The 27,733-nt window shown below is 55.6% G+C and overlaps 1 protein-coding gene across 1 annotated transcript in view; it reads right to left on the bottom strand.

Moving 5' to 3' along the window:
* Positions 1-4,886, bottom strand: part of UACA (uveal autoantigen with coiled-coil domains and ankyrin repeats) — a 33,692-nt gene extending 28,806 nt beyond the window's left edge. The window contains exon 1 of the mRNA XM_075714311.1: positions 4,830-4,886. Coding sequence (XP_075570426.1) covers positions 4,830-4,886 — 57 coding nt within the window. The remainder of the gene's footprint in view (positions 1-4,829) is intronic.
* Positions 4,887-27,733: the final 22,847 nt, after the last annotated feature.

Genomic DNA, 27,733 nt, shown 5'->3' with positions numbered 1-27,733 from the left:
TTGCCTGAAGATGGCATCGTAAAGTCACCTTCGGTTGCCCACAACAGACACGAGGGAGGTAGGGGGAGGGCAGAGTAACTTTGCTCCGCTCAACAGCAGCAATGCTGGAAAAATTCTGCTGATAGGTCACAGCACTATGATCAGTGTGGCTGACAAAACCATTCCATCTTTGCACAGAGCAGAGTCATGACAAAATGCCATGGAAATCTTGTTTGTTTGCAAACTGATGTGTGCCACCAGCAGCACAAGTCTTTTTTCTTTTGTTTAAGAAGTTCAACACAGAAGCGATCTTCAATCTTCAGCTAAAATTAGGTTACCAAACATCTACATTTTACTTCATTCCTCCAGTTATTAATGTGCATTCTACAGCACACTGGTGCTACAAATCATTTTTAACAGTTATTCTGCTGTACATGCAAAGATACAGTGTTGCTGATTAATTAGCAAATTCAGACAACAGACAGTATTTGCACAGGGCAGAGTAGCAACAAAATGCCATGGAAATCTTGTTCATTTGCAAACTGATGTGTGCCACCAGCAGCACAAGTTTTTTTTTCTTTTAAGTTCAACACAGAAGTAATCTTCAATCTTCAGCTAAAATTAGGTTACCAAACACCTACATTTTACTTCATTCCTTCAGTTATTAATGTGCATTCTACAGCACAGTGGCGCTACAAATCATTTTTAACAGTTAGTCTGCTGTACATGCAAAGATATAGTGTAGCTATAGTGGGAGGAGTGGTATAGAGGGGAGTGGTACCTCGCCTCCCTGCTGCTGACAGCGCAGTAGTAGTTGTTTAATTGCATATTGGGTCAACCCACAAAGTTCCACTCCTTACACAGAGGAAAAGTCATCCATTTAACAGAAGTGGGCAGTCTCTACAGGGGGAAAAAAAAGCGTTAGCACAACCTGAAACAAGTTCAGCTGTCACTAGCTACAGAACTTGTTCAGGTATTAATTTAATAATCACAGATTATCATACCAGGCCAAGTGCTCAGATGTCTACCCGTTTCTTGCACTATGGTTTCCCACTAATTATATATGATGTTCAGTTTCTCTTAATTAAAAAAAAAAAAAAATCCAACATCACTTTTCCCAGAGCAGAAAGGACTGATAGAAGTTTTTACACAGTTCTACATCTGCTCATTCTCATTACCTGCAGGTGCTACAGGCAGCGCTGCTGATTTCTGAAGTGCACGCGTATCTCACACCAGCTCTGTCTTTGATGTCATATCTTAGGATGCAAACAACTCCCAAGGGATGCAGACCTGCCGCTGCTCAGCGATACCGCTTCAGCTGCGCTCAAAGCACTACCAAGAGCATGTTTGCATATCCTTTCTTTTTTTTTAAATATGTACATGTAAGTATCTGTTGAGTAGTCTGGAAGTATCACCTTCAGGTTATGAAATATTTGTAGCTAGCTGTGATAAAAGGGTTTTCCAAATATTTTTTTCTCACTAAAAAAATAGTAATAAAAATGTAGGATTTTTTTCATTTAAAATGATGAAAGACATGAACTTTGAGCAACCTGACCTGTGAAAGATGTCCCTGCTTATGGCAGGGGGTTGGACTCAGTGATCTTCAAAGGTCCCTTCCAACCCAAACTATTCTACAAATCTGTAAGAATGCCATGTTTCACAGCAAGTAGCCATCCTCTGGCAAGCAGTCCAGAAGCCCCCTTCCCTAAATTCCAGACCTCGTCACAAAGGACAGAAAGGTTAAAACCCCCACATTAATAAGATAACACATCTCAAATTTAACAGAACACCTCCACAGCTATTTCCCAAGCATTAAAGAAACAAGTAGGCAACCTTTCTCCCCAGCCCAGAGGCCAACAGTTAGAATCTCACCAGTGAAAGTCAATTAGCAAAGGTCTGAAACAAAAATAACTTGTAAAACAATAAACCAGCCTTTCCTCAACCGTCCTCTCAAGAAAAACCAACCAGTGAGCATTTCGTATTTCCTTCTTGTACATACAGCTACAGAATTTCTAACTTTACTGGAAGAACACATTTGCTAAACACAAACTAAATCACAAACATACACTTACAAGATTTAGTATTTTAGAATCTCAGAAATACTAGCTGTGCATGCCGCTATGGTCACCCCAATAGGTTTGACTACATTAATTAAAATCTATCTGGTAGATGTTGGTGAATGGGGCATCACCTCTGACTGAAAGCAAGGACCGTGCCCTCAAGGCTTCGTGCTCCACATAATCTGGTATCAAAGTTTCCAGCCTACACTACTGGAAATGATAAGCATTTATCTCACTATTCAGAGCACTGAAGTGACTGAACAGGCTGCTCGGATTATTTTCCAAGCACCATCAGCCAGCTGGAGTTGGCAAAACCAGATAGTTCCATTTTCAGACAAAACATTCTGGATAATTGTGGAATTGGTAATAACTATCATTTTTACTTTCTGCTGCTTTTCACGGCTTCCCTCCATCACGAGACAGGTAATAAAGCCATTTCCGAAAGATCACCATCAGAAGACGCAGGGCACGTAACTATTACCTTAACCTCAAGGAAAATTTTCAGGAGCGTGATGAAGGGATGAAATTTCTCTCCACCCCTCAGGAAACAGCACTGGGTGGGGACAGGAGGAAGGGATGAACTTTCTCAAACAGGCAACCCTTTTACACTCGTTTCAAGCAGGACCTCTACAGCTCATGCTGGCAGGATTCCCACCCACTTCCCTTCCTTCCCCAGCAGCTAGGAACAGAGAGCCGGCTTTACCCAAGCATCCCCCGCTTCGGCCTCGCTATTAACACCCACCCATGCGGCTGAATTTGTTTTTTCCCCCCATTATAGGGGATTGTAAGTTGGTGTTTGATTAGCCAGAGGAGTGATCGCGTAACCAAAATATGTAATAAACAGGGGAAATAAGTACATCACAGGTACAAACCCCAGTTTTTAAAGGATCTCAGTGAAAGTCATTTCCTTTCACATATTTTAGAATAAACTTCAGCTCTTAAAGGTATTTAAGACTGCTCAAACCTACTTTGAAAGGAAGACTTGTTGAGCCTTCACCTATGGAAGTGAAAAAGCTCCATGTCTATTCAAAAACAAATACGGATGCTGTAAGCATTTGTTGAAATTTAATTGTTGTAGGCTTACTTTGAAATAACAAACAGTTCTAAAGTATAGGGCAACTAACGAATAACATAAACCAGTGCCAGCCGACACATTACAAATTATCATAACAGACTTCTGAATCACTCCTTTGCGCGGTGAAATGTTCAGCACAGTGATGCACTTCCACACAGAGCTGTCATTTTGTCAGATGAGTTCAGTCAGCAGTTTACAAGCCTGAATACCTACATATCTTTCAAATGAGCTATTATTTTCAAGTAATAGTTTCAGATGCAAGGCAAATGTGCAGGAGTATTTTAAAGATAGCTAATATCTTAAAAGATGACTGATAAAAGTCAGTGTATCATATTAACCTGCCCTTTTCCGCTACTCCATGTAGCCAGCGGCAAGCTTAGCAAATCAGCGCACGAAGACAGCAATAAGCTTAGGAGTGCAACTGCCACAGCAGACTCCCAGGGAAGCATTCACTAAATGGTCACAATTAAAGATGATTTACCACACAAAGTAACTTCTGAATATAGTGTTCTTCAGTTACAAAGACCTCTCTCACCACAAGTCATCTGCAGAGATGAATGAAGTAAAAATGCAAACCAATACGGTCATTTAAAGCCAGTTAACAGCAGCCTAAATTTTGGAAGCCATAGAGAGCAAGACACAGGCAATTGCACCATCACAACAGTACCTCACTTCCAGAGGCTGCAAATCCCCCAGGTCCAGTATTCCCAGACTGGATGATCAGAAATCACAACTGTGTAAAGTCACTAGCCACCTCGAAAGCTCTTTGTCCACTTTCTAAGTAAATCCTCCTTCTGTGCACTGGGATAAGCGCCCTGATTTTGCCACAGAAACTACTAACAGTTGCACAAGCTACTGACAGTGCCACGCACACGTATCTCAGCAAGCCCCAGGGCAGGTTACCAGTCACAGCTCAGCACTGGCTCCCAAGGCTCTTATGGAAAAAGGAAAAAAAAAAAAAAAGGTGTTAATTTCTGCCGGGGCCAGAAAGCAACACTGAAGGCAGAGGAAACATGCAGTTGCACGCTTGTTTTTCCGAGCTGCAGCTCGTCTAGGGCAGCCTGAACGAGGGGCTGGGTGCCAGGTGCCGTGCGTGTTCTCATCCCGCATTTCCCCGCGCCAGCTCAGAGATCCCCGCTCTGCTGTGCCCCCTCCCCAGGCACCGGCCGCCCCCCGCCTGCCCCTTCAAGCCCTCGCACTCAAACCCCGAGAGGCCCCCGCTCCTCCAGCAGCCCCCCAACCCCCTGCAGCCCAGCTGCCCCGAGTGCCAGGGCTCCTCACCTGCCCCAGAAGAGCCCCCTCCCCGCAGACTCGCCTCTCCCGAGCTCACCCGGCTCCTCCTCGCTCTCTGCCCCCAGCACAGCCTCAGCTCCCCAGGGAGCCGGGCTTCCCTGTGCTCTGCCCCCGTGCAATGCCCCGCTGCCGGCCCCTCCGGCCCCTCTCACCCCGCAGCCCCCCCGGCCCCTCTCACCCCGCAGCCCCCAGCCTGACCCCCAAGCACCCCCCACCCGGTGCTCCCGGCCCCAGCCCACCTCCCCACGGAGCTGCCCGCCCGCAGAGCTCCGCCCCATCCCCAGGTAACGCCGGGGGCCCAGCTCCCACAGCCCCACCCGCCCTCACAGGAGCCGCCGGCCCTCAGCCCGCCACCGCAGGCCCTCACCCCGGGCGGGGGGCGGCTCCCCTTCCCCTCTGCCCCCGGCCCAGGCGGCACCCACCGCGCTGCCCCCGATGACGGCTTCGTGCTTCTTCAGGCGGGACTTGAGGCTCTTCATGGCGCGGCCCCGGGCGGGCGGCCCCGGCCCCCGACGCGCACCCGCCGCTGCCGCCCCGGCCGGGACGCGCTGGCCGCCGCCCGCCGCGGCACCCCTAGCCCGCCGCCCCGCCCACCGGGGGGGGCACAGCCAATCGCCGCCCGCAACAGCCGCCGCGACCAATCAGCAGCTGGAACAGAGGGGGCGGGACTTCCTCGCTTTAAAGGCCGCCGGGGGGTGGGGGCGGAGTCTTACCCCGTGCCGAGCCGCCCGCCCGCCAGGGGGCGCGCGGCGGGCGGGGCAGGGGCACGCGGCAGGCGGTGCCGGCGCTCTGGCGCCAGCGCAGCCCCTCAGGGGCACCACAGAGAGGGCGGGCGGGAGCGGGGCCGGGGCCGGGCCGGGCCGGGGGACCCCCGGGGAGACACCGGCCCCTCCGGGCTCGGCGAGGTGCGAGGGAGGGGCAGAGCTGCCAGGCCTGAGGGCGGGAGGCAGCGGGTAGGAGCCTGGCGCGGGCGCTTACCAGGTGTGGAAAAATGCAAAACCGCTCGCTGGCCTCGCAGCCGTCCTCCCTCTTAATAAAGGAGGTGTTTATTCACAAAAGGTCTTACAAGCCGAGTAGAGGCAGCGTTTAAAACGATGTAATTAACGCCCTGCTTCAGCAGAAGGAATGTCTGAGGGCGGCAGCTTGCTTGGTTTGGTCACAGCTTTGTTCAGCCCCACGTCTATCCCACATCTCCTTTTCATCACGTTACTCACAGCCCTGTCACGCACAATGGCGCAGCACCGGGAGGTTTAAAGGTCGTGCACCGTTCTGAGACTATTTAATTGCAACCCGTGGGTTGTGTTTAAAACCTTGCTTATTGCAGCCGGATTGGCGCTATCCAGTCAATGTATCTTGCTAACATCAGCAGAGCTCAAGGTGAATGTCACCACGTTTTGATTGATTTAGGCCAACCATGTATTCCAACACTTCAGTTTCTCTATAGGCAGGCTGTTCGGAGGGAAAGATACCTATGTCTTTAAATCTATACTGTAATTTCGTGCACATCGGGGTCGCTGGGGAGTACCAGCACCCTCCGAAATGCAAACCTCGCCCAGGCAAGTCGAACCGCCAGCCTACCCTCCTCTGAAAGGGATTAAGCCCAGATTTAAACTCTTTGGAGAAAAGATGTTCGTGCTCTGAATGCCGCCCAATGGTTTTGGCGTTCTCCTCCTCCACGGAGCCGTGCTTTCAGGCAGCCTCTCTCCTTTGGGAGCCACCCCGCATCCCCGCGGATGCCTCCATGCTTTCGAGGCACTGATGGAAACCCCCAAGACCAGCACCTCCTCAGAGCAGGGCCGACACCTCTCGACGCCTCTGCCATTCAGCCAGCACCGCTCCAGCTCTCCAAGGCCAGTAAAGCCCCCTTTGAACCCCGGTTCCCTCCACTTCAGCCCGGTGTTGCCATCCTGTCACCGCTGGCACGGGTAAGCTCACCGTGCCCGGCACGCACTGAAGTGACATGGTCGGTAAAATGACGGCAGCAGCTGGAAGCCGGTGAGATCAGGATTCCCTGGTTATTTTCTACCCATGGCAATACAAGCAGTGGTTTCCTATAGCTGAAGGTACGGAGTTGAAAAAGCAAATTCCCAGTGCGCACCCAAGCCACAGCACCTCAAAAGGGTGTTTGCGTAAGGACCAGCACAAACACGAGCCAGCAGCGTTCGTGTCCACTCACGAATCCCAGCGCAAAGCTAAGCCCCAGCACCAGTCTAACCTGGGGCAGATGAACTGGTTGGAGTTGTTCAAATCGCAACCATTGTCTGCCGAGTTGTCACAGAAAATAGTTGGTTCATTAAAAATGAGGTTTTATTACCGACAGTTTCAGCTTTACAAAACACTGACTTTCAGGACCAAGCTAACAGCAGTAGCTTTCTCCTCCTTCCACGAAATTTATGCTGTTTAAAGGAAGCTCCTTCCGAGTCACTCCAGTACGAGAGAAAGCAGAATTTTAAAAATAACTCCTTGCTATCACGTCAGTGCTGAGAAGCTGCACATAGCAGTTCCAAGTGCTCAAGCAATTCCAGAGCCGTTCCCTGTCCCCAGATGAGCACAGGCATACATGCATTTGCACCAACCCGCCGGGTCTCTGCTCCTCAGAAGTAAGAGGACGGCGTCCGCCTTGTGAGCCCGCTTCCTCCTGCTGAAGCCCGTCGCGGGTGAAGCTTGTCCCAGTCGCACCACGGTTCTCACTAGCCAGCTCCGTGCAGGGTAAAGCAACCAGCCAGGTCAGCCAGAGCGGAGCCTTCCCCTTTTTCCACTCCTGTCAAAGCAGAAAGCTCCCATCTTCCCACCCTCGTGCTGCATGTGTCAGCACAAGAACAAGATGTTTCACGTTAAATTACTAGGGACGGACTTGTACATTTGACTGGCATCCAGGCCGTACAGACTGAGGAGGAAACCCAGCTAATCTTACTGCCTCGGCAGCACATGCCGCAGCCCTCACCCTTGACTCACCAGCCCAAGCCGGGCCACAGCAGTGCAGTCTGGACAGATGTCCATGCTCCGGCCCTTCCCCTGACCACGCTGCCAGAACTATTTATTCCCAGCTTCTGGACACATCTACTACCGTCTTTTTCTCCGGGCTTCTCACTTTGCTCTCCAAATTAATTCAACCTGCTGCTGCTAAGATTCTTGGCATGTAGTTCCCACTACATCGCCCCTCTCCACATCCCATGCCCTCTCTGCCTATTAGCTAGATACAGCCTCGTCTGTTCTGCAGCACGCTCTCACCATCACTCTACTGCTGGTTCTTGGCTTCTGTCGCCTCATGCCCCACTTCCCTGGCTAGACTTTCTCCCAGCTCTCTTGCAAGCGAGATGAGCCAAAGCAAGCCAATCTGCTATGGCTTGTATTTGCTTTGCGTGGGCACAAACCGTACCGCACAACCTGAGGGTGGTAGGAAAGGTCACTTCACTGCTGACAAACAGAGACCAAATGGGAATTTGCGGCTCTTGCCGGAGATTTGTTCCACTGTCTCCCCAACGCCACATATTCCTTTCTTTGTGACTTTACCCTTCAAACCACGGGGTTCTTTGGAACAAGGAGCGACACTGACTGTACATCTCCGTGTATGCTGACATAGGGTTTGGTGGAAGCCCGTTAGATGCTCACGCATCAGCAATTTTATGGCCGCGGTAGCTGCTGCCCACGCTCCCCGCTGCCATGGGTGGCCAGCCACGGGGACTGCCAAAGCTGAGCGCCGCAGGGCTGCACACACTGATACACGCTTAGTGCCGTTTCAGTAACCGCGGCTAAAATCTGATCTAAGCACGCAGCTTATGTGGCTCAGAAACTATCCCGCTCTGTATCTGCTCAAATGTTTCATTTTTGTGACAACCTTTGCTTACAGCAGCACATCAAAGGGTATATTTATTCCAGCAATGTTGGTGTGATAAGTGCTGAGTTAATGGCACACAAAATTTGCTGGCTGGTCCTCTAACAGGCCTGGGATCTAATTAATCTCTGGCAAGTTCCCCTGAAATAGAAGCAGTGTTGGCCTGCACATCTAGCAGTCGAGACAAACTAATTGGAGCCAAGCTGTACAGTGAGATAGGAGGAAGGAATAGCTGCACCACGGTGGAGGTTTTTTCAGAGTTACAGTGCCAAAGTCTGCGTTTCTGCTCTATTAAAGAGCACCATTTGTGCAATTCTCTCACCCGCAGTCAGAGTTCAAGAAGGATGTGAATCAGAGTCACGAACTAGCACAAAGCTTGGTGGTCGCACGCTCCACCTGGCGAGGCAATACTGACTTCCCGAAGTTGTGAGCAGCAGAGGCAACCTGGCAGTGGTTTTCCATATGGACTGTGACTCTGGGACCTCCACCTGCACTCCGTGACATCTTCCCTGCAGCCACGGCTGGGGAGCACCCTCTGACCAAACCACCGCACGGCAACATCTGTCTCCAGTAAGAGTCTCCACAAGCTTTGGTTCTCAGCTGTTTTGTAAGAGGGAAAAGCAGATCGGTCTGAATATATTGCACTTCTCCAGGCATTGGGCTTATCCAGCAGTTTGTTAACAGGACACAAAAATCAAACCCCAACATGACTGAAAGGGAAATGCGCTCCTCGCTTTCTGTTTCTACCTGCGTCATTAAATTACCCAGCCGCTTCCTGCATCACTCACTGCCCTAATCATCCGGATAAATCCATCTCCATGCCAGGCACACACATGGAGGAGGATATAATTTTATCTCCCTTTGCTCTTGAACCCAGGAAGAGTCACGGTCTTCACTACAAGGCTACATCGAGGTTTGGTTCTCCTGGGGTGCCATACAGCCCGTCTCAAGCCCGGGCTCGCCGCTGGCTGCACACAGAGGCACCCGTCTCCATCCGGTGCCTTTCTGAGCCAGGCCTTGTGCACACGCCGGGCGCCTTCCCGGGAGCAGCCTGCAGCGACGGCCACACGGAACCGGAGCACGCACGCAGTCGCTGGCGCGCCAGGCAGGCTCCGGAGGCAGGCTGCTCTGCCTGCTGCTGACTCCCACCTTCCCCTACGGCCGCTTCTCCCCATCGCCCAGCAGCGCCAGCCATGTGTGCACAAACCTGCCCGCACGTCTCTGCTGGGGCCGGGGAGGAGACACGGCCGCGGGTACAAACAAGCAAGCAGTGGGAAGTCTTTTAACAACGCGTAGCCAAAGCAATCCCGTGTCCGAGCTTTTGTTTTACTCCTTTCGCCCCCATTTTGTTCTGGGTTCCAAGAAAGGGAGAAGGGAGGAAACATGTTTAGACGGAAACCTCCGTGCAGCCAGTGTTTGCACACTGTGCTCCCGAACCGGCCTGGCACGATGCCGAGCTTAGGAAAAACCAAAGCGTGTGCCAGCCTCTTGGGAGCTGAATTTGACAAAAGCTCGGCTGCCAACTTGGCTGCTCGCGCTTATTACTAGCGGCTATTTCAGAACAGCGCCTGGCAGTCAGAGGGAACGCTCAGCCCTGCACACGAAGCACAGCACCCAGACCGAGCGCGAGGCCATGCCTGTCATGAGGAACTGCCTGTGCGTAGCCAGCGGGGCAGCGATGGGGATGGAAACAGGCGGGATACAACTTCCCAGAGCTGTCAGGTCAGGAGCGGGTGTAGAAACTAGGGCTTCTGCCTACCGCCAAGACAGCCGACAGAACAGGCTGTCCTACGTATTCATTACTGATCAAAACACACCCCAAAAGAAGGTAACACCCCAAAGGAAGGGAATCTCTTTTGGCAGTGGGAGCGGGTAAAGCTCAGGTTGTGGGTGAAGACTGAGACAGAACAGCTCCTCCTCAGTTTTTCCCACACTCACGCGCTTGCAGGAAAGTGGCTAATTTAATTTTTATGACTGCGTGGGACTCTAGTTCCGGTTGTAAGGGGAAGATTTTGAAATATCGCTAGGAAAGATGTACCTGTAAAGGCATCTTATCTGGGGCCTCCAAGCCTTGCCGAGCACCTCTGCTGCTGGGAGAAAGCAGGTATGTTTTCAGAGAAGTGAAATTGTTGTGATGAGGCAACAGCACTGAGAGACAGCCAGTAGACCTGTATTTTTAGCACTGTGGTCCGCAGCATCTGTGTGATAAAGTATATTAATTAAGCAGCACATTCCAACAAGCGTAAAGGAGCTGAATTTCCAAGTGAAACCAAAGTCAGCGTGGCACATACAGACTGCAGTGTTCACCCCAGAAAGCTGTGACTGAACTCTGCGTAACACGCGCTGTGGTCGTACCCCAGGATGTGAACGCTGCGTGGCCAGGATTAGAAGCAACAGTGGGTGCAAGAGACATACCAAAAGCTTCTTGCGTTCAGACATGCATCAGGAAATCATCACCATTAGATTCTGGTTCCCCACACTGCAAAGAAAAGTGGGGTTTGCTGCTGCCTCTGTTTATCAGCAGCAGTAGGCAGGAGCTTCGATCAGATAATGCGGCTCCTGTAACACAGGAGCTTCTGTCCGTGGGCCTCCCGGGATGCCACGGTACCCTGGGCAAATCTGCAGAGTGAAAGAGCAAACACTGTGCGGACGGAGAGCCCAGTGTAGCCCCGCAAGGCCCACTGGATTAGCAAAGCGGTTCAGGAGCAGCCGTGGAGGCAGAAAACACAACACAAGCATGTGGAAACGTGGAGATCCTGAACTCATCCTGCAAGTGCTCCCTGAGAAGCAACTCGTCCATGGGCTGGCTTACAGCAGAGAGCCGAAGGGGAACCGCAGGGGCTCTTTCGTTCTGGCAGGCTCTCAAACTGCCTGGCTGCCCAGCAGCCACGGGTCTGCCTGCGCTCAGAGCGGAGGCAAAGGGAACGCCGGGAACCTCCGTGCCTGGACCAGCGCTTCAAGTGAAATACGGCAACAGCACGACAAAGCCCATTGCCCATGGACTGGTTTGGTCACAGAGATAAAGCCTTACCACCAATACGGTAACAGGGAGGACAGACAAATAGAAGGGATAAAGGGAAGTGATAAGGAGACTAAAGGAATGTAAAGATCAAAAAGAACTTAACCAGACCTGAATGCCTTCGTGTGCCTGATAGAACAGACTAGCCAGGGAGTAACTGTGCTCCAGTTTAACGACTGATTCATTTGCAGTGAAAGAGAAAAATGTGTCTCTGTGGGAACGGATAGTGTGCAAATCCATCTGAATGCTAGCACAGCTGCAGACAGGCCTTCAGAGGGACGATGCTCTGTCTGTGGGGAGCCAGCCCAGTGCAGAGGAAAGCATCTCACGTGGCTGTTTGTCATCAGCGCGTCTTTCTCCAGCCTCACTGGGTCGGTTTTGCTGGCTGGCTATGCTGGAAACCGGAGCTCCTAGGCAACACTGGTCGCCGTTTCCAAAGCTTTCGCAATGGAGTCAATAGCAAAGGGAAAGCTCTTCCTGAGCTTCTCATCCTTGTATGTATGATGCCTGGGGTTGGGCCGTCAACAGCTTGGAGCCTTGTTTAAGCTCAAACAGATCAGCAGTGAAACTGGAGCCCCTTGACCTTCAGTAGCTCCCTCACACCGCGTCTCCTCTTGGGAACTCCTGTCAGCACAGGAAAGATCCTTGATTCATTTTTAGGTTCATGGGGAGCAAAGCAAGCGGGGTCCCAGGTTAGCAGCCATCCAGGCATGGATTTGCAATGTAATAATAGCAACCGCAGCGTCTCCCACAATAATCCTGAACAGCAGTGTCTCCTGAAGCCAGAGAAACAGCACACAGCTCTCCAAGCCTCACAAAATAGCTTCATTATCTCTGCCATACTTTGCTCTCCATCTGCTCTGATCAGCGGGAAACCAGCGGGGTTTGAAACCCTGCCGTCTGCAGAGATAGCAGCTGAACCTGCCGCAGCAAAACCCGGGACAGCCTGGGGTTCACAGGAGGAGCGAGAACCGAGCTGCAGCAGAGGAGAAAGGGGAGGCGGCTGGGGGCTGCACAAACCCCCGGGTAAGGCAGGGAGATCAGGAGCGCCTGGGGTGACCCGCGAGGCTGGCACACGGCTGTCAGCTCGCACCGGTGCTGCCCAGTTCCCGCACCCACCGATTTCATGATACTCCTGCAAAATAAATCCGCCTGCGTTTACAGCTCCCTCTTGGATGCTGGCCGATGGTAAACGGGGTGTGAATTTCCTGTGAATGGGATTTGGTTCTGGAAAGGAGCTTTGGCTCATGCTAGGCAGCAATCTGTACACAAATCCGGGAGCTGATCTGGCTGTAGAGCAGAGGCCTCAGCCCTTGGAGCAGCCCTGGAAGAAGGCAGCAGGCACGCTGAGTCCTAATTCCCGTGCCTCACCGCGGCATGCTGGACAAAGCCACTGGGCAGCGAGAGGCTGCCTGAAATACCTGCCCGTTCGGTTCAGCAGCCACGAAACATGAGCCTGCTCTCGGGGCTGCCCTGCTGCGCGAGCTATTCAACGATGGGTTTTCTCAACGTCTTGCCATTTCAAGAGAGAGGACAACAAAACCACCCTTGGGTCAAAGCATCTGAGCAGCCTGAGAACTACTCTGAAAAGAGTCCTGTCCTCTGCCACTTTCACGTGCTTTTGCGTGTGCCAAGTGCCAGGGCGCACTCAAAGCCGACAGCAGACACTGTCCCGACAGTCAAGAGCTCCTCCAGCGCTGCCCGGATGCCGCGTCTGCCCTGGGAGGGCACGTACGCCCCGGAGCATCCCACGTGGGCTGCTTGCTGCCTCTCGAAGAGCACCCTTCCCTGGCTACGTGGGCATCTTCTGCTCCACGACTTGATGCCTAAATTCAGGGCTTATTTTAGCTGGTGAGACTCCAGCCCTGCTAAACAGTGTCAGTCTTCATCCCTCTTGGATTTTGTTATTTGAACACTGTTGTTGGCTCAGTTACTTCAGTTGAGTGAGCAATCTGTGTTGCAACTCCATTGATAAAATAACCTCTGTCCTGCTAACAGGGCGGCTTCCACTTCCAAATTCCTCCTTGCGTACAGCCTGGGAGGCATTCAAGAGCGGTCTCTGCAGCGAGGGCCTCTTGAACAGTAAGCTATAGAGCAACCGTCATAGAATCATAGAACCATAGAACCATGGAATGCTTTGGGCTGGAAGGGACCTTTCGAGGCCACCCAGCCCAACCCCTGCAGCGAGCAGGGACAGCTTTAACCAACCCAGGGTGCTCACAGCCCTGTCCAGCCTGGCCTGGGATGTTTCCAGGGATGGGGCCTCCACCGCCTCTCTGGGCAACCTGTGCCAGTGCTTCACCACCCTCAGTGTAAACAATTTCTTCCTTATATCCAGTCTAAACCTAATCTTCTTTAGTTTAAATCCATTACTCCTTGTCCTGTCACAACAGGCCTTGCTAAAAAGCTTGTCCCCATCCTTCCTATCGGCCCCTTTCAGCGCTGCAAGGCTGCTATCGGGTCTCCCCGCAGCCCCCTCCTCTCCAGACTGAACACCCCCCGCTCCCCCAGCCTGGCCCCGCAGCAGAGCAACTCCAGCCCTCGCATCATTTTTGTGGCCTCCTCTGGACCTGCTCCAACAGCTCCGTGTCCTTGTGCTGAGGGCCCCAGAGCTGGACGCAGGGCTCCAGGTGAGCAGAGCAGAGCAGCGGAATCGGCCGCTCCACCGCTCCCTCTCCGCCTCCCCCGGTGAGCCCAGGCAGCCTTGCACGGGGTGTGCAAGGGTGGGTAGAAGCACGGGTAAATCCATCAGAGTTCCAGTTTGCTGGAGTGGGGTGAACTCTGCCGTAAGGATTTTCCCCTACGTCATATTCCACTCCACAGCAGACAGCTCCTTGCCCACATCTTCCCTGCATTTCCAGCTCAAATGAAAGCAGGAGGAGCCTGAGTTACTTCAGAAGTATTAACTACAAAGAGTTGGAAAACAAGGGTCAGGATAAAGCGTGCAGTGAAAAGCATTGAAACCAGGGACTGAGCAGCCTAATACAAAATCATAATCAGTATTAAAAAATCAAATGCTGAGGAGACTGCATTCAGGCGCGAAGCCTTTCCTTCTGCAAGCTTCCTCGCCGCGAGGCAGGTTCCTCCAGCGCCGTGTGTTTTTCAGTGAAATCGGTCCGTACAGATGTGCTCTGCCTGCACGGACGTGGAAGGAGACTGAGATTCGCGTCCTGGTTTGCACGCTCTGTTGCTGCTTACATAGATCAGGCCTGGAGAAAAAAAAAATGGGGTACTTTCCGAGTCCCCTCAGCCACGCGGGCTGACGGCGTCCCGTGCAGACCCATCCAGTCGCCCGCCTCTCCGTGACCACGTCTCTGGCACGCCGAGTCCCGCTGGTCGGACACGAGCAGGGATGTTTATGCTTAGATTAAAAAGCCGACGCTTTAACGTGTCCTCCAAAGAGCGTTCCAGGCTGCCGGCACACACCACTGCGCTGATTTACAGCTGCTGTATATTTTGACGTTTTTTTGTTGTTCGTACTGATGAGGGAAAGAAAGTGATTTGTATTTTAAATAAAAGCTGGAGCACAAGACCCAAACATCGGGGAAGAGAGGCTGCTGCCAAGCCACCCTAATCCGAGCGCTTTCCTCCTCTGTATTTAGCATTCCTGATAATGGAATTTGGACTACAGCTAATGCCGATTAACATTCCCATGTTAGTTATTTCACATAATCTTTTCTCCAGCTGTGGCAGAGACTGGAAGCACACCATTTATACTCATTCAGTCTCTGATCGAGCGTGCTTTCCTAACTCTTGCCAGCCAAAGCCACCAGGAATGAAAGGCTGCTATGTTTAACTGATCCTAATACGGATCAATTCCTAAAGGCAGGAAGGGTGGCCTTTCCCTATAAACCCCCGCCCGGATAACACGATTTTGATTGCAGGCTAATCCTGGGCTGGGAGAACGGCGGGAGGCGATTGGCATGAAGCACGGGAGGCAGAAGCGCGGACACGAATGAGCACTGCGCTTTTTAGTGACGGAGCACTGGTAACCGCCAGCCCATAAATACTACATCTAATTTTACACCTGCAGCCATTCCTCCGTGCTGGGAATTCAGTGCGGATATACGCCAGCCTAAAATTAGAGCAGGTTACAGACATGATCTTTAACATGTTAAAAGTAGAAACATGCCAATGGATGCAATGTTCTCGCCCCGTCACTCCAGCCTGTTTCCACTCGGGGTGGGCAGGAACATACCAGGCGCTGCTTGAGGGCACCTACAGCCTTTGGTTACACGGCTCGGGCAGCGTGGCACGAACACGGCAGCCGGCGGGACCGCGCACCCTGGGCACGGTGCGGCGTGCCGCGCTGCCTCGGGGCTCCGACTGGCGCAGCTCCGAGCTGCTCCCAAGGGAAAGGAGGTTTCGGGAGGGTCAAAGGAAGGCGTCCTGGAGGTTGACCACCGAAAGTTTCAGTCACCTCTGTCTAACACCGGCTCTCCGCGACTGCAGGCTGCAGCTGGCAGACGTGCAGTCTCTGTCCTACGGCACGGTCGCCTTCCAGCATTGGTCTGCTCAGCCTCCTCTTACCCCTGCCTGCCTCAGTTTCCCCTGCTCCTACGGCAGGAGTACTGATTTCATCTCCTCGCGTGCTTAGAGGACTGGCTCAGGCGCCAGTCTGGGATTATTCTGGGGTAGCTGGGTTTTCCCTCATTTTTTTTTTTTTTAAAATAAAGTCCAAAATGTGACACACCAGTTCTTAATCAAAATTAATGTTTATATTTCATGATCTCTCAAGGTCCCTTCCAACCCAAAGCATTCTATGATTCTATGATTCTATATTAATCCTCCCAGGATGAAGAAAACCCAAACCACTAGGATGTGGAACTGCATCCGTGTGCAAGCTCGTATTTGGGCACTGGAGGTACCTCTGCCGTGTGAAGATGAGAAGAGCGATTTCTGGAAAGCAGAGGGACCCTCGCAAGTGGCAGGGAGGAGGTGCAGCGTGAGCTCTGTGGACCCCAACACCCCCAACATCCCACCCGCGGATGCTGGCTTCACGCTAGGACCGGCATTTTATTCATCTTGGCGTGCGGGCAGGTGAGGTTACGGCTGCCGCCCAGGTTCAGCTGGGGCAAAGAGACACATCAGAGCAAATTACGGGGAAGAGCTGCTGATGTGAAACTCCCATGAGAAAGAACGAACCCGAGAACCTACTCCCCAGCCGCTCCCAAGGGCTAATTGCTGAGAGCGATGGACCAAGAAGCATGCAAGGAAGGCCCGAGCAAGTAATTATCCCGCCTTGGGAGGAGGATCGTCACCTTCACCTGCCGCCGGGTTCAAGCGGAGGCTTGGAGGCTCGCGTGGGTCAGGGCTCCCGAACGGCAGCCCCGCCGCGCTGGTTTGGGCGCGGTGGAGATGGAGCCCTGGGCAGGACCGGGACATCAGGACTGGCCAGGGCTGCGGGCAGCAGGCAGGAGCTCAGGCAGCCCTGGCATTCCCCACTCCCGGGGTCCCAGGGGTCACACGCCATCGCTGATGCACTTAAAGCAATCCAGGGAGTAAAGAGGGAAAAGCGGAAATCCCTTGAAAAGCAGCACAGCCCAGTCGCTGCCATGCAGCTCTCCTGTTCTGTCCCGGTGTCCCTCAGACGTCAGGAGGCATCGGAGCAGCAATACCGGGCAGCTGAGAGTGCCGGGAACCAGCCCCGCGGTTTCACAGCACCGGGGAGCGAAGTGCCCGCCCGTCCCTTGAGCACCGAGCATCTTCGCAGCCGGGGAGGGGACGGGGCTCGGCTGCCGAGGAGGCTGCTGCACAGGGAGGGGACCGGGAGCAGAGCTGGGAGAGACCGCAGAGCCCCCTGGTCCCCACTGTGGAAACCGGCCCTTCCCCACGGTTTAAAGAAATGGGGACGAGAGCGAGAGGAAGGAAAAGAGACAGGAGATGCACGTGCCCTCTGCCCAGAGGAGACGGGAACGTGGATTCCCTTTGCACTCCAGAGAGCCTTTGGGAGAGGACGAAAAGAAATCCCCTCGCTGCCGCCAGCTCTTCGAAAAACAATTCCCCTTCCTTTCTGGTTTTCATGGATCTGTGCATCCGCTGCGCAAGGCAGAAGCTCTGCCTTCAGCAGGGCTCGCTCCAGGGCCTGGCTCTGCCTCCGGCTCCAGAGCAGCGTGCAGGCACAAGCCCTCAGCGCTCGCCACGGTGGCGGGGGCACGGCGGCGGCTGAGCCAGAGAGAGGAAAAACCTTCGGCTGCGGTGGGTCACATCCGCGGGGCTGGGCTGGGCTGCCGGGGGTACGCTCCTCGGGGAAGCAGCGCTTCACTCCTTGGATTATTTGTTGTTGGAGCTTCAAGAAATTAGGAAGTGGGTATTTTTTTTTTTTTTTGCAAGCTGTAACCACGCAGGCAGGAACTCAAGAGCTCCCATTGCCCCCTCCAGAGGTATTTTGAAATAAACATTTTAAAAGGTTTAAATTGACGGCGGGTTTTTCATGAGTTGTTTGTAGGGAAGGGAATGGGCTAGAAATCACTAATTACCTTGCACTGATTAAGGCTGAGCTCTTCCAGCCATGCCTGCACGCTGGCTGCCCGGTGGGACCCGTGGTGGCGTTGGGTCGGGCCAGCAGCACCGCCAGCCAGAACCCCGAGCTGTTTCGGTGCCGACTCAAAGACACCCTCGGGCACGTCCGCCCCGGCCCCGATAACGCCGGCGCTGTTGGGGCGGCCGCGCAGCTCGCGGGGACGACGCTCAGCCCGCGTCCGCGGAGCTCAGCAACGAGGGTGAGAGATGAGAGAGGGCCGGGAGCTGCGTTAGTGCAATTCAGAGAGCTGGGCCCCTGGGATAATAAATCCCTCTTGTTTGTACAGAAAGGGGACGCCGGGTTTCCACTCTCCACCCATTTAAAAAAACAAAAGCCGCGATTGCAGCGGCAGGAGCGTCCGGCTGATAACGTGCCCGCAGCTCCGCAGGGCGGCTGCCCTGGCCGCAGAGCTGGCGCGCAGCGGCATGCCTCCGCGCTGGCCCCCACCATGCCCAAGCCTCTTTCCTTCGCCCTCGGGGCGCGCGCGAGGGCTGTCGCGGGGCCAGGAGCCAAGGCGGGTGCTCCGTGCCGTCTCCATACCTCGACAGAGACCTGCAGACCCCCGCCTGCCGTGCCGGGGGCCTGGTAAAGCGACTGCGGGGCCAACGCACGAGGAAACCGCAGCAACAGGGCAGCAGCCAGGAATGGGACCACATTCCATCCCAGACACCGGCGCTGCGGACGAGCAGGAGTTGCAATCGTCAGCGCGCTGCAGCCCGGGAGACCGCGGGCTCGACAGCGACGGTAACAACGTCCAGCAATAACAAATGCAACAAGAGGAGAAATATTGTCAGAACAGCAGCGAGCAGCTTTGCCAGGAACCGTCCCCAGTTAGGGACCGGCTGGTGTTTTTGCTCCCAGAGCACGCGCTGGCAGCACTTCTGGTCCCCCCGTGCCCCCCTGCCCTGCGTGATCCTCGCTGCCCTGCGCCCCAGCCACCAGCCGCCCGCCTCTGCCCCGTCCCGCGAGAGCACCCGTCCGGTGCCCTTCTGGGCTCTAGCCAGCCCCCAAACCCTCTGGGACGCTGCGGAGAGATTTTCAGCCGCGAGCAGCCTTCCCAGCGAGCTTCTCCAGCCTCACCTCAACATCCCCGACCCGCCAAGGGCTCTGGCGTGGGGGACAGGCAGCTGCGGGCTCCCGGGGTAACAGCGGCCCCTGCTTTTATGTCAGCACCTCTGCCAGCCCCAGGGAGGCCCGTAAGGCGCCTGCCTCTTCCCCAAATCCTCCCAAACACGTTTCCAGGCAGGAGCAGAACAAGACGGCGAGGGTAGGGACCCAAAGCTGCGGTTGCCCAAGGCATCGCTGCCGGCGAACCCTACGCCGGCTGGAAGGGGCTGCCCCATGCAGGGATGCTCCATTACCCCATAGCCCCCCAGCCAGCGCCCTTCCCGGCCCTCCCAGGGCACAGACGCAGCCCCACGGGGACACGGCCAGCTGAGCAGCTTCTCTGCCCTCACCGCAGAAGGCTCGGAGCAGGCAGGCTGCGCACGCCGCGCCATCGACCCTGGCTGAGAACCACGGGAACGACAAACCAGGTCTATACCGAAACGGCACAGGGACTAAAGTGAGAAACCGATGCTGTTCTGAGGGCACGATAGCAGCTTGGGGGTTTTTCTGTCTTTTAAGCATCGCCTTTTTGCAATCGAGGGACTCGGGACTTCCTCAGCCAGTCCATGTTCACCAACTCTGGCTCTAAAACCTCCGGGGCAGAGGGAAGGCAGCCCCTTCCCACACCCTGGCTTCCTGCAGGGTTTGGGTGGCCCCTGCCCCGCTCCCCAGCTCCCGGCACACCCCGGCAAGCAGCTCGGCTCTGCTGCGCACACCAGCTCCCCCCTTCCCGGGGCCGGCGGCTGAATCCAGCACCCAAAATCCGGGCGGAAAATGGTTTGTGTCAGACCACGGAGGGCAGCTGCCAGGATACGGCCCAAGGCCCGAACGGCAGCGTGCCTGGCATGCAGCGTCCCCCTGCCCACAGAAAATCCTCAGGCAGGCTTTAGGGAAAAGGCGTGCGCAGGCACGTCCGGGCACCGGGGCGCTGGCACAAGCCCTCCTCGGCAGCCGCGCGCCTTTGGGGAGCTGGTGCAGAGCTCCCCTGCGCTGGAGTTAACAAGGACGAGCTTTTACTTCCCAGAGGATAACTGGAGAGAAAACATCGTGGCTTCTCTGCTGCTCCAGCGCTGCCGGGATTCCCACGCGGGGACGTACGAGGGGCCGAGCCCGGCGCTGCTCTCGGAGCCTCGTCCCTCCGCGCAGCCGCCGCGCCGTTGCCGCTGCGCGCTGGGAGAAGGGGCCAAGACCTGCAGCGACCCCGCCATCCCAGGCCTTCGCGGGGAGGATGAGGAGTTCCCAGCGAGACTGTTTTGGAGTGACTGAGGGAAGCACTCGGAGCTAGCAGAGCTCCGGGAGCAGTTCGGAACCCCGTTCTGACGTGGCAGGTAGCCACATGCTGGCATTTCGAAAAGGAAGAATTTTGGGGTAAAACTTTTTTTTTTTTTTTGGGCGCAACATCCTCCAAATTTAAGAACAAAACCAAGAAAAACCCCTCCAAAGCCTCCTAAAACGTTGGTAGCCCCTGCTCCCTGAGGCCGGGCTTTCCTGCAGCCGCCCTTGGGGAGGCGAGGGAAGCAGGGAGCAGGGCAGAGGGAAAAAAAGAGAGAAAGGGAGAAGAAAGCCAACAGAGAACTCGGAATCGCACGGCCCTGCATTTCACTTGCGGAATTTGTTCAAATGCACAATTTGCCCACAGCCTTTCACAAAATTTCTCACGCTTCTCCGCGGACTCCCAAGCAGCCCTGGGGATTACTGCGATTTCTCAGCAAGGCTGCTCTTAAAAAAAAAACCACTCACGGCCATCGGAACGCGTCGCGGCCCGGGAGGAGGCAGGGGTCCCTGGCCGGGCCGTCACCCCGCAGCAGCCCTCGCTGCTTATTTCTAAGTGAAAGCACCGGGGGTGAGGAGGGCTGGCCCCCTCCGCCGCCGCTTTCAGCCGGTGACACCGCACGCTGTCACCCGGGCTTTGATCCCTGCAGTCTCCGGGAGACGCGAAGGAGGGACTGCGTGCACGGGGTTGTTTGTTCCAGCTCCATTAGCTGACCTAACCAAGTAATGACATCCCTCGGCAGCCCTGGGAGAAGGAAGCCTTTTCCAGGATGACTGAGTTGCTCCTAAAAGGCTGCTTTAAAGAATAAACTAATTAGCAAGCGGCCTTCGTTTCTGGATTTAGTAACCCTTCAGTGCAAATTAAAGGTGACAAGCAGCGTCTGAGCCCAGAGCTGTGTGCCAGCCCCTCCTCGCCCTCCCGCAGAGGACGGGTGCCTGCGCGGGGTTGTGCGCATCCCGTGGGATTCCCACCCTCCACGCGCTGGCGTTGCCGGCGGCTGCTGCCCGGCCCCGGGCTCCCGGTGCCACCGAGCCACTGGTGGGGCTCAAGGGCGATGCGAAGCCATTTGGGAAAGGAGTCAGGCAGGGGGGCTGTGGTGTGGGGCATCCCCCCCTCGCACGCAGGCGAGGAGGCCCAGCCAAAGGCTGCCCCAGGCAGGGGTGCGTTTTTAAGAGCATTAAACGTTGCAGGCGCATCCGTGCATCGCCACCCCTGCCTTCCCCGGCTCGCAGCATGAAAACCCAGAAGCAACGCTGTGGGTTTTGTGCAGACGCAAGCGGCGGGCCAGGCACAGCCATGGAGGAGCCGGCCCGAGCTTCACCTGCGGCCAGGAGCGCAGCAGGGTGCTGCATCCCACCCTTCCCGGAAAGCGGGCTGTGATGGCTCAGGGGAAGGACGCCCTTGAAAAGCCTCATCCCTCACCTCTGCGGGCTTTCATTCAACATCAGCTGGAAGAAGTGGCAGAGAAAAGCAGCCAGACCATTTATCCACTGCGCTTTAGCTTCCCCCTTTGCTCACTGCAAATCTTTCTTTAAAGATGCCGACCTTGGCTTATGGACCGGGGTTTCCTCTGGGGCTTTCAGGGGTGCCCCCAGGACCCCCTCCCTTCCCCAGCGGTGGGAGACGTCTCAACCCCCTGGGCCATGACTCCCATCTTTTCCTTTCTCTCCCTCCTGTGCTACAGACCAGCCTCCCTCCTTTACCCAGACATTTAACAGCAACGGGGAGCTTTGGGTGATGCTCCGCAGGCCGGCTGGGAGAGGAGCAGCAGTCCGCTGCCGCAGCTTTCGGGGTAGCAGGCTCCAGATTTACCGAGGGGGGAGGAAAGCCAGGCTTTCCGGAGGGACACGATGTTCCTTGGAGCATCTGTTCCCCAGACACGCTCTGTCTGCAGGTTCTCCTCAGAGCTGCTGTGAGATGATGGCAAGGGGTGGGGAAATAAGAACGGGAATGCCAGGGAAATTCAAACCCAAGGGTGCTGCCCAGCAGCAGCCGCTGGCAGATCCTCGAGGGGAGGCAGTTTCTGGCAGACCCAGGCACCCCCAGCTCCTTCCCAGCCTGTCCTGGTTTCGGCTGGGATAGAGTTAATTTTCTTCCTAGCAGCAGGCACAGTGCTGTGGTTTGGATTTAGGATGAGATTAATGCTGATAACACGCTGATGGTTTAGTTGTTGCTCAGCACTGCTCATGCCAGTCAAGGACTTTTCAGCTTCCCCTGCTCTGCCAGGGGCACAAGGAGCTGGGAGGGGGCACAGCCAGGAGAGTTGATCCCAACTGCCCCAAGGGCCATTCCATACCATCCGGCGTCATGGGCAGTATGGAAACTGGGGGGGTTGGCCGGGGAGCAGCGATCGCTGCTGGGAACTGGCTGGGCATCGGTCGGCGGGTGGTGAGCAACTGCATTGGGCATCACTTGCTTTGGATATTATTATTACTATTATTATTATATTGTTATTATTTTACTTTATTTTATTTCAATTATTAAACTGTTCTTATCTCACCCCAGGAGTGTTTCTCACTCTCACTCCTCCGATTCTCTCCCCCATCCCATGGGGGTAGGGGCAGTGAGCGAGCGGCTGCGTGGTGCTGAGCTGGGGCTGGGGCTGAACCATGACACAGCCCCAGAGCAGCTGCAGAAACCCCATTTACTCAGAGAGAAGCTGATTACGGTTTCCTGACACGCAGGAAGGCACCGCAGGCAGCAGACCCCGCGGTGGGGCCAGGAGGCTTCCAAGCCGTGTTTCCCGAGGGAGCACCGGCGGGTCCTTCGGGGCGCGGGGGAGCGTGCTCTGCAGGTGCTCTCCGCATTTCTCCGCCGTTCAATTCGCTAATTCCACTGTGTGTTACTAATTAACGGGGAAAGGCTTTGGCATAATCCCCGCGTGGCATTAGAGCGCATGTAAAGCCCGGCAAGCGCCTGCACGCAAAAGCCCATTGCAGTTCATAGGGAGCCGCACGTAGACTTAATGGACTTTGGCTGGAGCCCCGCAGGGAGACCTGTTAGCTCTTTACTCCCTAGTGTAAGCTCCTTATCTCTCGCACGGAGGCAACGCAGGCAGCTCCAGCTTCTCCGGCTCCTTCCCTCGCTCGCGGCGGGGCCGAGCCCCCGCGTGCCGGTGCAGCGTGGTGCTGACGGGCAGCCAGAGCGGCAGCGCGGCCGAGTGCGGTGCCGCCGTCCGATGCGCCCGCGCCGCGGGCAGAGAAGCGGTGCCGTCCCACGCGCGCCCAACCCGCCGCGGCGCGGCTCCCCAAGGAGGGCACGCGCTGCCGCCGGCGCGTCCCAAAGCACCACGGACACTGCGCACGGCGGCCACGGCCGGCGAGGACCGCGGGAAACGTTTATCATGCTCACCTGTGAGGATGCCGCGGCCAAGCTCGGGCGAAGCAGGAAGCATTCTGCTGCCTCCTCTCCTCTCCCACCCGTCCCGCGGAGTCGGAGCGACGGCCGAGGCAGCTGAGCTCGCGGAGGAGGGCTCGCCATGAGGATGGAGGAGCGTCAGGATCTCATTTGACACAAAGGCTGCGGTGCTGAGCGGACTCTAAATGGCAGCAGGAAAACAAGGCGAGGATGCACCCAGCCCTCCGCACCCCACGGCGCAGGAAATCACCCTCAGATTGGAGCAAAGGAAGGGAAAAGGTGAAACAATGTGTGGGGCAGGATACACGGCCAAAATACCAGCTGCTGCACAGCACTGCCTTACAGCCACGGAGCCGGGCTCAGCCGAGAAGCACAGTTAATAATCACTGCTCATCATCAACCTCCTAAATAAAATAATTTTCAGTGCATACAGGCGCTTTCTGCAGGGGGGAACTTGGCCCGTTAAGCTGCTCCAGGCTCGGTCACCCCATGCGTGTGCCGGGAGGGAGCAGGGGCTCAGCACGGGGCTCGTGGTGCCCCGCTTCCACGAGCCTCCCTCCCAGGCCACCCGCGTCGGGCTCCAGCGCCCCGCACTTGCAAACCCTTCATTTCCTTCTCCGCAAACACCGCCGCAGCTCCTCCAGCGTGCCCAACCCCGGCCGAGGCATGAGGGCAGGCAGAACCCCGGCCCTGTGAGCCCACACGGCCTCCCCGCACTCCGCATGAGCCAAGGGCTCTCAGTTCACCGTCCACCGCTCCACGGTCTCTTCTCCCAAGTAGTTAGCGATAGGACGAGAGGAAATGGGCTCAAGCTGCGCCAGGGGAGGTCTAGGTTGGAAATCAGGAAAAATTTCTTCATGGAAAGGGTGGTCAAGCATTGGAACAGGCTGCCCAGAGAGGTGGGGGAGTCCCCATCCCTGAAGTGTTCAAAAAACAGGCAGAGGTGGCACTTGGGGACATGGTTCAGTCTGGTCTACCCTTGACTGGTTTAGAGTAGACTTGGTAGGGTAGGTTAATGGTTGGACTGGACGATCTTAAAGGGCTTTTCCAACCTAAACTATTCTGTGGTTCTATGATGAACGCGTGAGCCAGCCAGACACGCGGACGCTGGCACGGCTCCACGCGCTCCTTCCCACACCTAGCTCAAAGGAGACTAGGCTAACGAGGCAGACGAGGCCCCACCAGCGGTCCGGCCTCGGAGCTGCGAGGTCGCCGCGCCTCGGGACAGGCCGCGCGTGCCCCGCAGCGTGCGGGGCAGAGGGTGCTTTGATGTGAGCGTGCACGAGGCGCGGGCTGTAACCCCTCGCCTCGAGAGGCGCAGCCCGCACTTCAGCAGGGATTTAACTCCCAGCTTAGCGTGACGCTGCTGCTGGGAAGCAGCCGATTAACGCCTCAGGCCGGGAAGAGTTCATCCCTCCCAGAAGGAGCGGTAAGGAGCAGAGGCTTCCCAGCTCAGGGGCAACACCGCGCCAAGCGCATCCTCTCCCCGGGGAGGCTGAGCACCGCAGCAGCGAAGCGCCGGGGACCTTCCGCTCCCGCAGCCAAAACGTCCCTTACCTGAAGCACCCCGGGCCGGGGACAGGGCTGCAGCGCTCACGAAACCTCGACGCTGGCTGAGCCTCCGACTGCCTGCTCGCCTTGCTTCCCCCTCGGCGCACCGCAGGCAAACACAGCCAGGAAAAAAGAATGGATAATTTCTCATGAATTCGGCACAGAAGCAGCAAAGGAGGAAAGCGCAGCAGGCTCCCTCCACGCGAGGGGAGCTTTGGTGACCCTCACCGGGGAACAGGCCTTGCCCAAGGGGGGCTGCAGGCTGGCACCAGCTCCCGCTCCCACCTTCCTGCTGGCTGTCCTGCTCCCAGTTTTCCAGCAGGCTACCAGGGAGCTACCCAAGTAGCCACCAAGGGATCACCAGAAGATCCATACGGGTCTCGGCTACAAATGCTGTTCCACAAACACGAGTGCGCTGACAGCAAAAGGCTGTTTTCATCCTTGGAGCACTTTGGCAAAGGATAAACCCATTGTTTCAGACTCAGAACAGTCTTGGCTCTTCGTCTGGGTAATGGCCGCGATACATAAAGCGCAGTAGTAATTAGCCTCGCGAAGCTGTTCATTAAACAGAGGGAAGAGCACGCAGGGACTGTAACAATACCAGGCGGCAAGCGGAGCACGCATCGTCGCATCCGCTCACGTTTCCCACCCAGCTCCAGGCTTCTCCCGCCGCCAGCCCGGAGCTGGGCGAGGGAACCCACAGCCCCCTTCGCTACGCCCTGCCTGCGCGCCCGCCCCTGCGCTCCTCCGGACAGGATCCTCCGGACAGGATTCCTCCGGAGGAATCCACCTCCTGAGCACTGCAGCTGCTCCCCAGCGCTGCCTCAGCTTCCATGGCAACTTCCACTCACATCATTGCTCAATATTGTTCTTTTCCATTTAACAAGAGATCCCTGCTGCTCCTTTAAATAGTTCATTACCCTTCGTGCGCCAGCAGACCATCCCTCAGCCAGCACCGCCCTGGACAAAATGGAATCAGAGAGAGATGAGAGGTAGAGAGAGGCGGTGGATGCCCCATCCCTGGGAACATCCCAGGCCAGGTTGGACAGGGCTCTGAGCACCCTGGGCTGGTTAAAGCTGTCCCTGGCACTGCAGGGGCTGGGCTGGGTGGGCTCTGAAGGGCCCTGCCCACCCAAAGCACTCCATGGTTCTACGGAATCAGTTTAGTGTTTGTGCTTCAGTACAGAAGGGCAGACGGAAGAGGGTGGGACACAACCCAGCTGGATTCTTGTCTAGGCACCTACCTCAGGAGACAGCCACCAAGGATCCGAGCCTGCTCACACCCTCCCCGGGCCCAGGCTGGCCCACTCCCATCGTTACACGCGAGCGGCTGCTCTGGGGAGGGTGCACCCCATGTCTGGGTGCGGAGCCTCCCCCGGGCGCGGCGGCAGCGTGGGACATTCCTCAGCCTCCCGCGGCAAGGGCGCTCGCGCCCACCAGCGCCGGGCCAGCCCTTTGGCAGAGCGGCTCTCGGATCCCCAGATCCTGTGGCTTCCTGCAATAACATCCGTGATTAAAAGCTGGTATTTTGCCCAGAAATAGCAGCTATTAGACCACAGCCAAGTCATGCAAGGCTTCTAATAGATGTGACCGAAAACCTCCTCCTTCATCCCATCCTTGCCCCGAAGCGCACTGCTCTCCCGGCAAAAAGGGCGCCGAACGCACGTGAGATGCGGTTCGATGCTTCTCTAGCCGCAGGAGATGAAGGCGCTTATAGCGGAACTCGAGATCCCGTCCCACGGACGCAGAATCAAGGTAAGGCGGCATTTGCCACACAAGGCAAAGCTGCTGTGCTGAATTCGGTCTAGCCGACTTCCCTTCTTGTTGGGTCAGGGAATTGGCTCCTAAGTCATGGAGCGTGTAGGCACACAGAAAGGCGTTTGTATAAAATTGATCTAATTGAGCTGTTACAGAAGAGTTTCTCAATAGGCCTAAGGGCAGAAGGAGACACAGACAAAAGGCGTGAACAGGAGATGGCTCCCAGACAGCATTTCTCCGAGAGGGCCGGAATAGCGAGTTGGTAACTTCACAACACCTGAGCAGAGACAAGCTGCCTTGGGAAACACACAGGGAAGCAAGGAGAAAAAAAACCAAAAGCCAGACAGGGCAGAGACTTACCCAATAGCATAGGCCAGGTATTATGCAGCTCAGAGTTAATTCCATTAGCGACCTTCCCAGAAAAAGCGTGTAAGCTCGCAGGGAACTTGCAACATCAAGAAGAGCGATAAGCTTTACGTGCCTGATGCCGGGAGGTCAAAGCCAAGCACAACACAAGCCTGCCCAGGAAAATAACGTACACGAGGCACCTGCAGCGTCAGGCTCTCTTCCTGCCAGCGCTAGCTCACATCTCACAACCATTTCTTTACCTCCTGTTTCAGCTTTTGCCACAGCTCTCTCTGCAATGGTACTGAGGCAAGAATCAGGAGCACGGGGAATTATCACGGCTTCCGGAAAGACATTAAAACCAGCACCTTGGCTGAGCAGTGCGACTCACGGCACACCTCGCCTGCCCTCCAGTTTAGCCTTTAAGATGCTACTACACACTTAAAATTGAATTAGAACAGGAAAGTGATTGACAGAAGCCAGGCAAAGTGTGCTCTCAGGGTTCAGGCTTTTAAGAAGTCCTTTAAGAATTCTGCAACAGATGTAGTGAAACTGCAT

Source organism: Pelecanus crispus, chromosome 7, assembly GCF_030463565.1.
Source record: "Pelecanus crispus isolate bPelCri1 chromosome 7, bPelCri1.pri, whole genome shotgun sequence".
Taxonomy (NCBI): domain Eukaryota; kingdom Metazoa; phylum Chordata; class Aves; order Pelecaniformes; family Pelecanidae; genus Pelecanus; species Pelecanus crispus.
The sequence above is the reverse complement of the archived record's forward strand: the minus strand, read 5'-3'. Positions and strand labels throughout refer to the sequence as shown.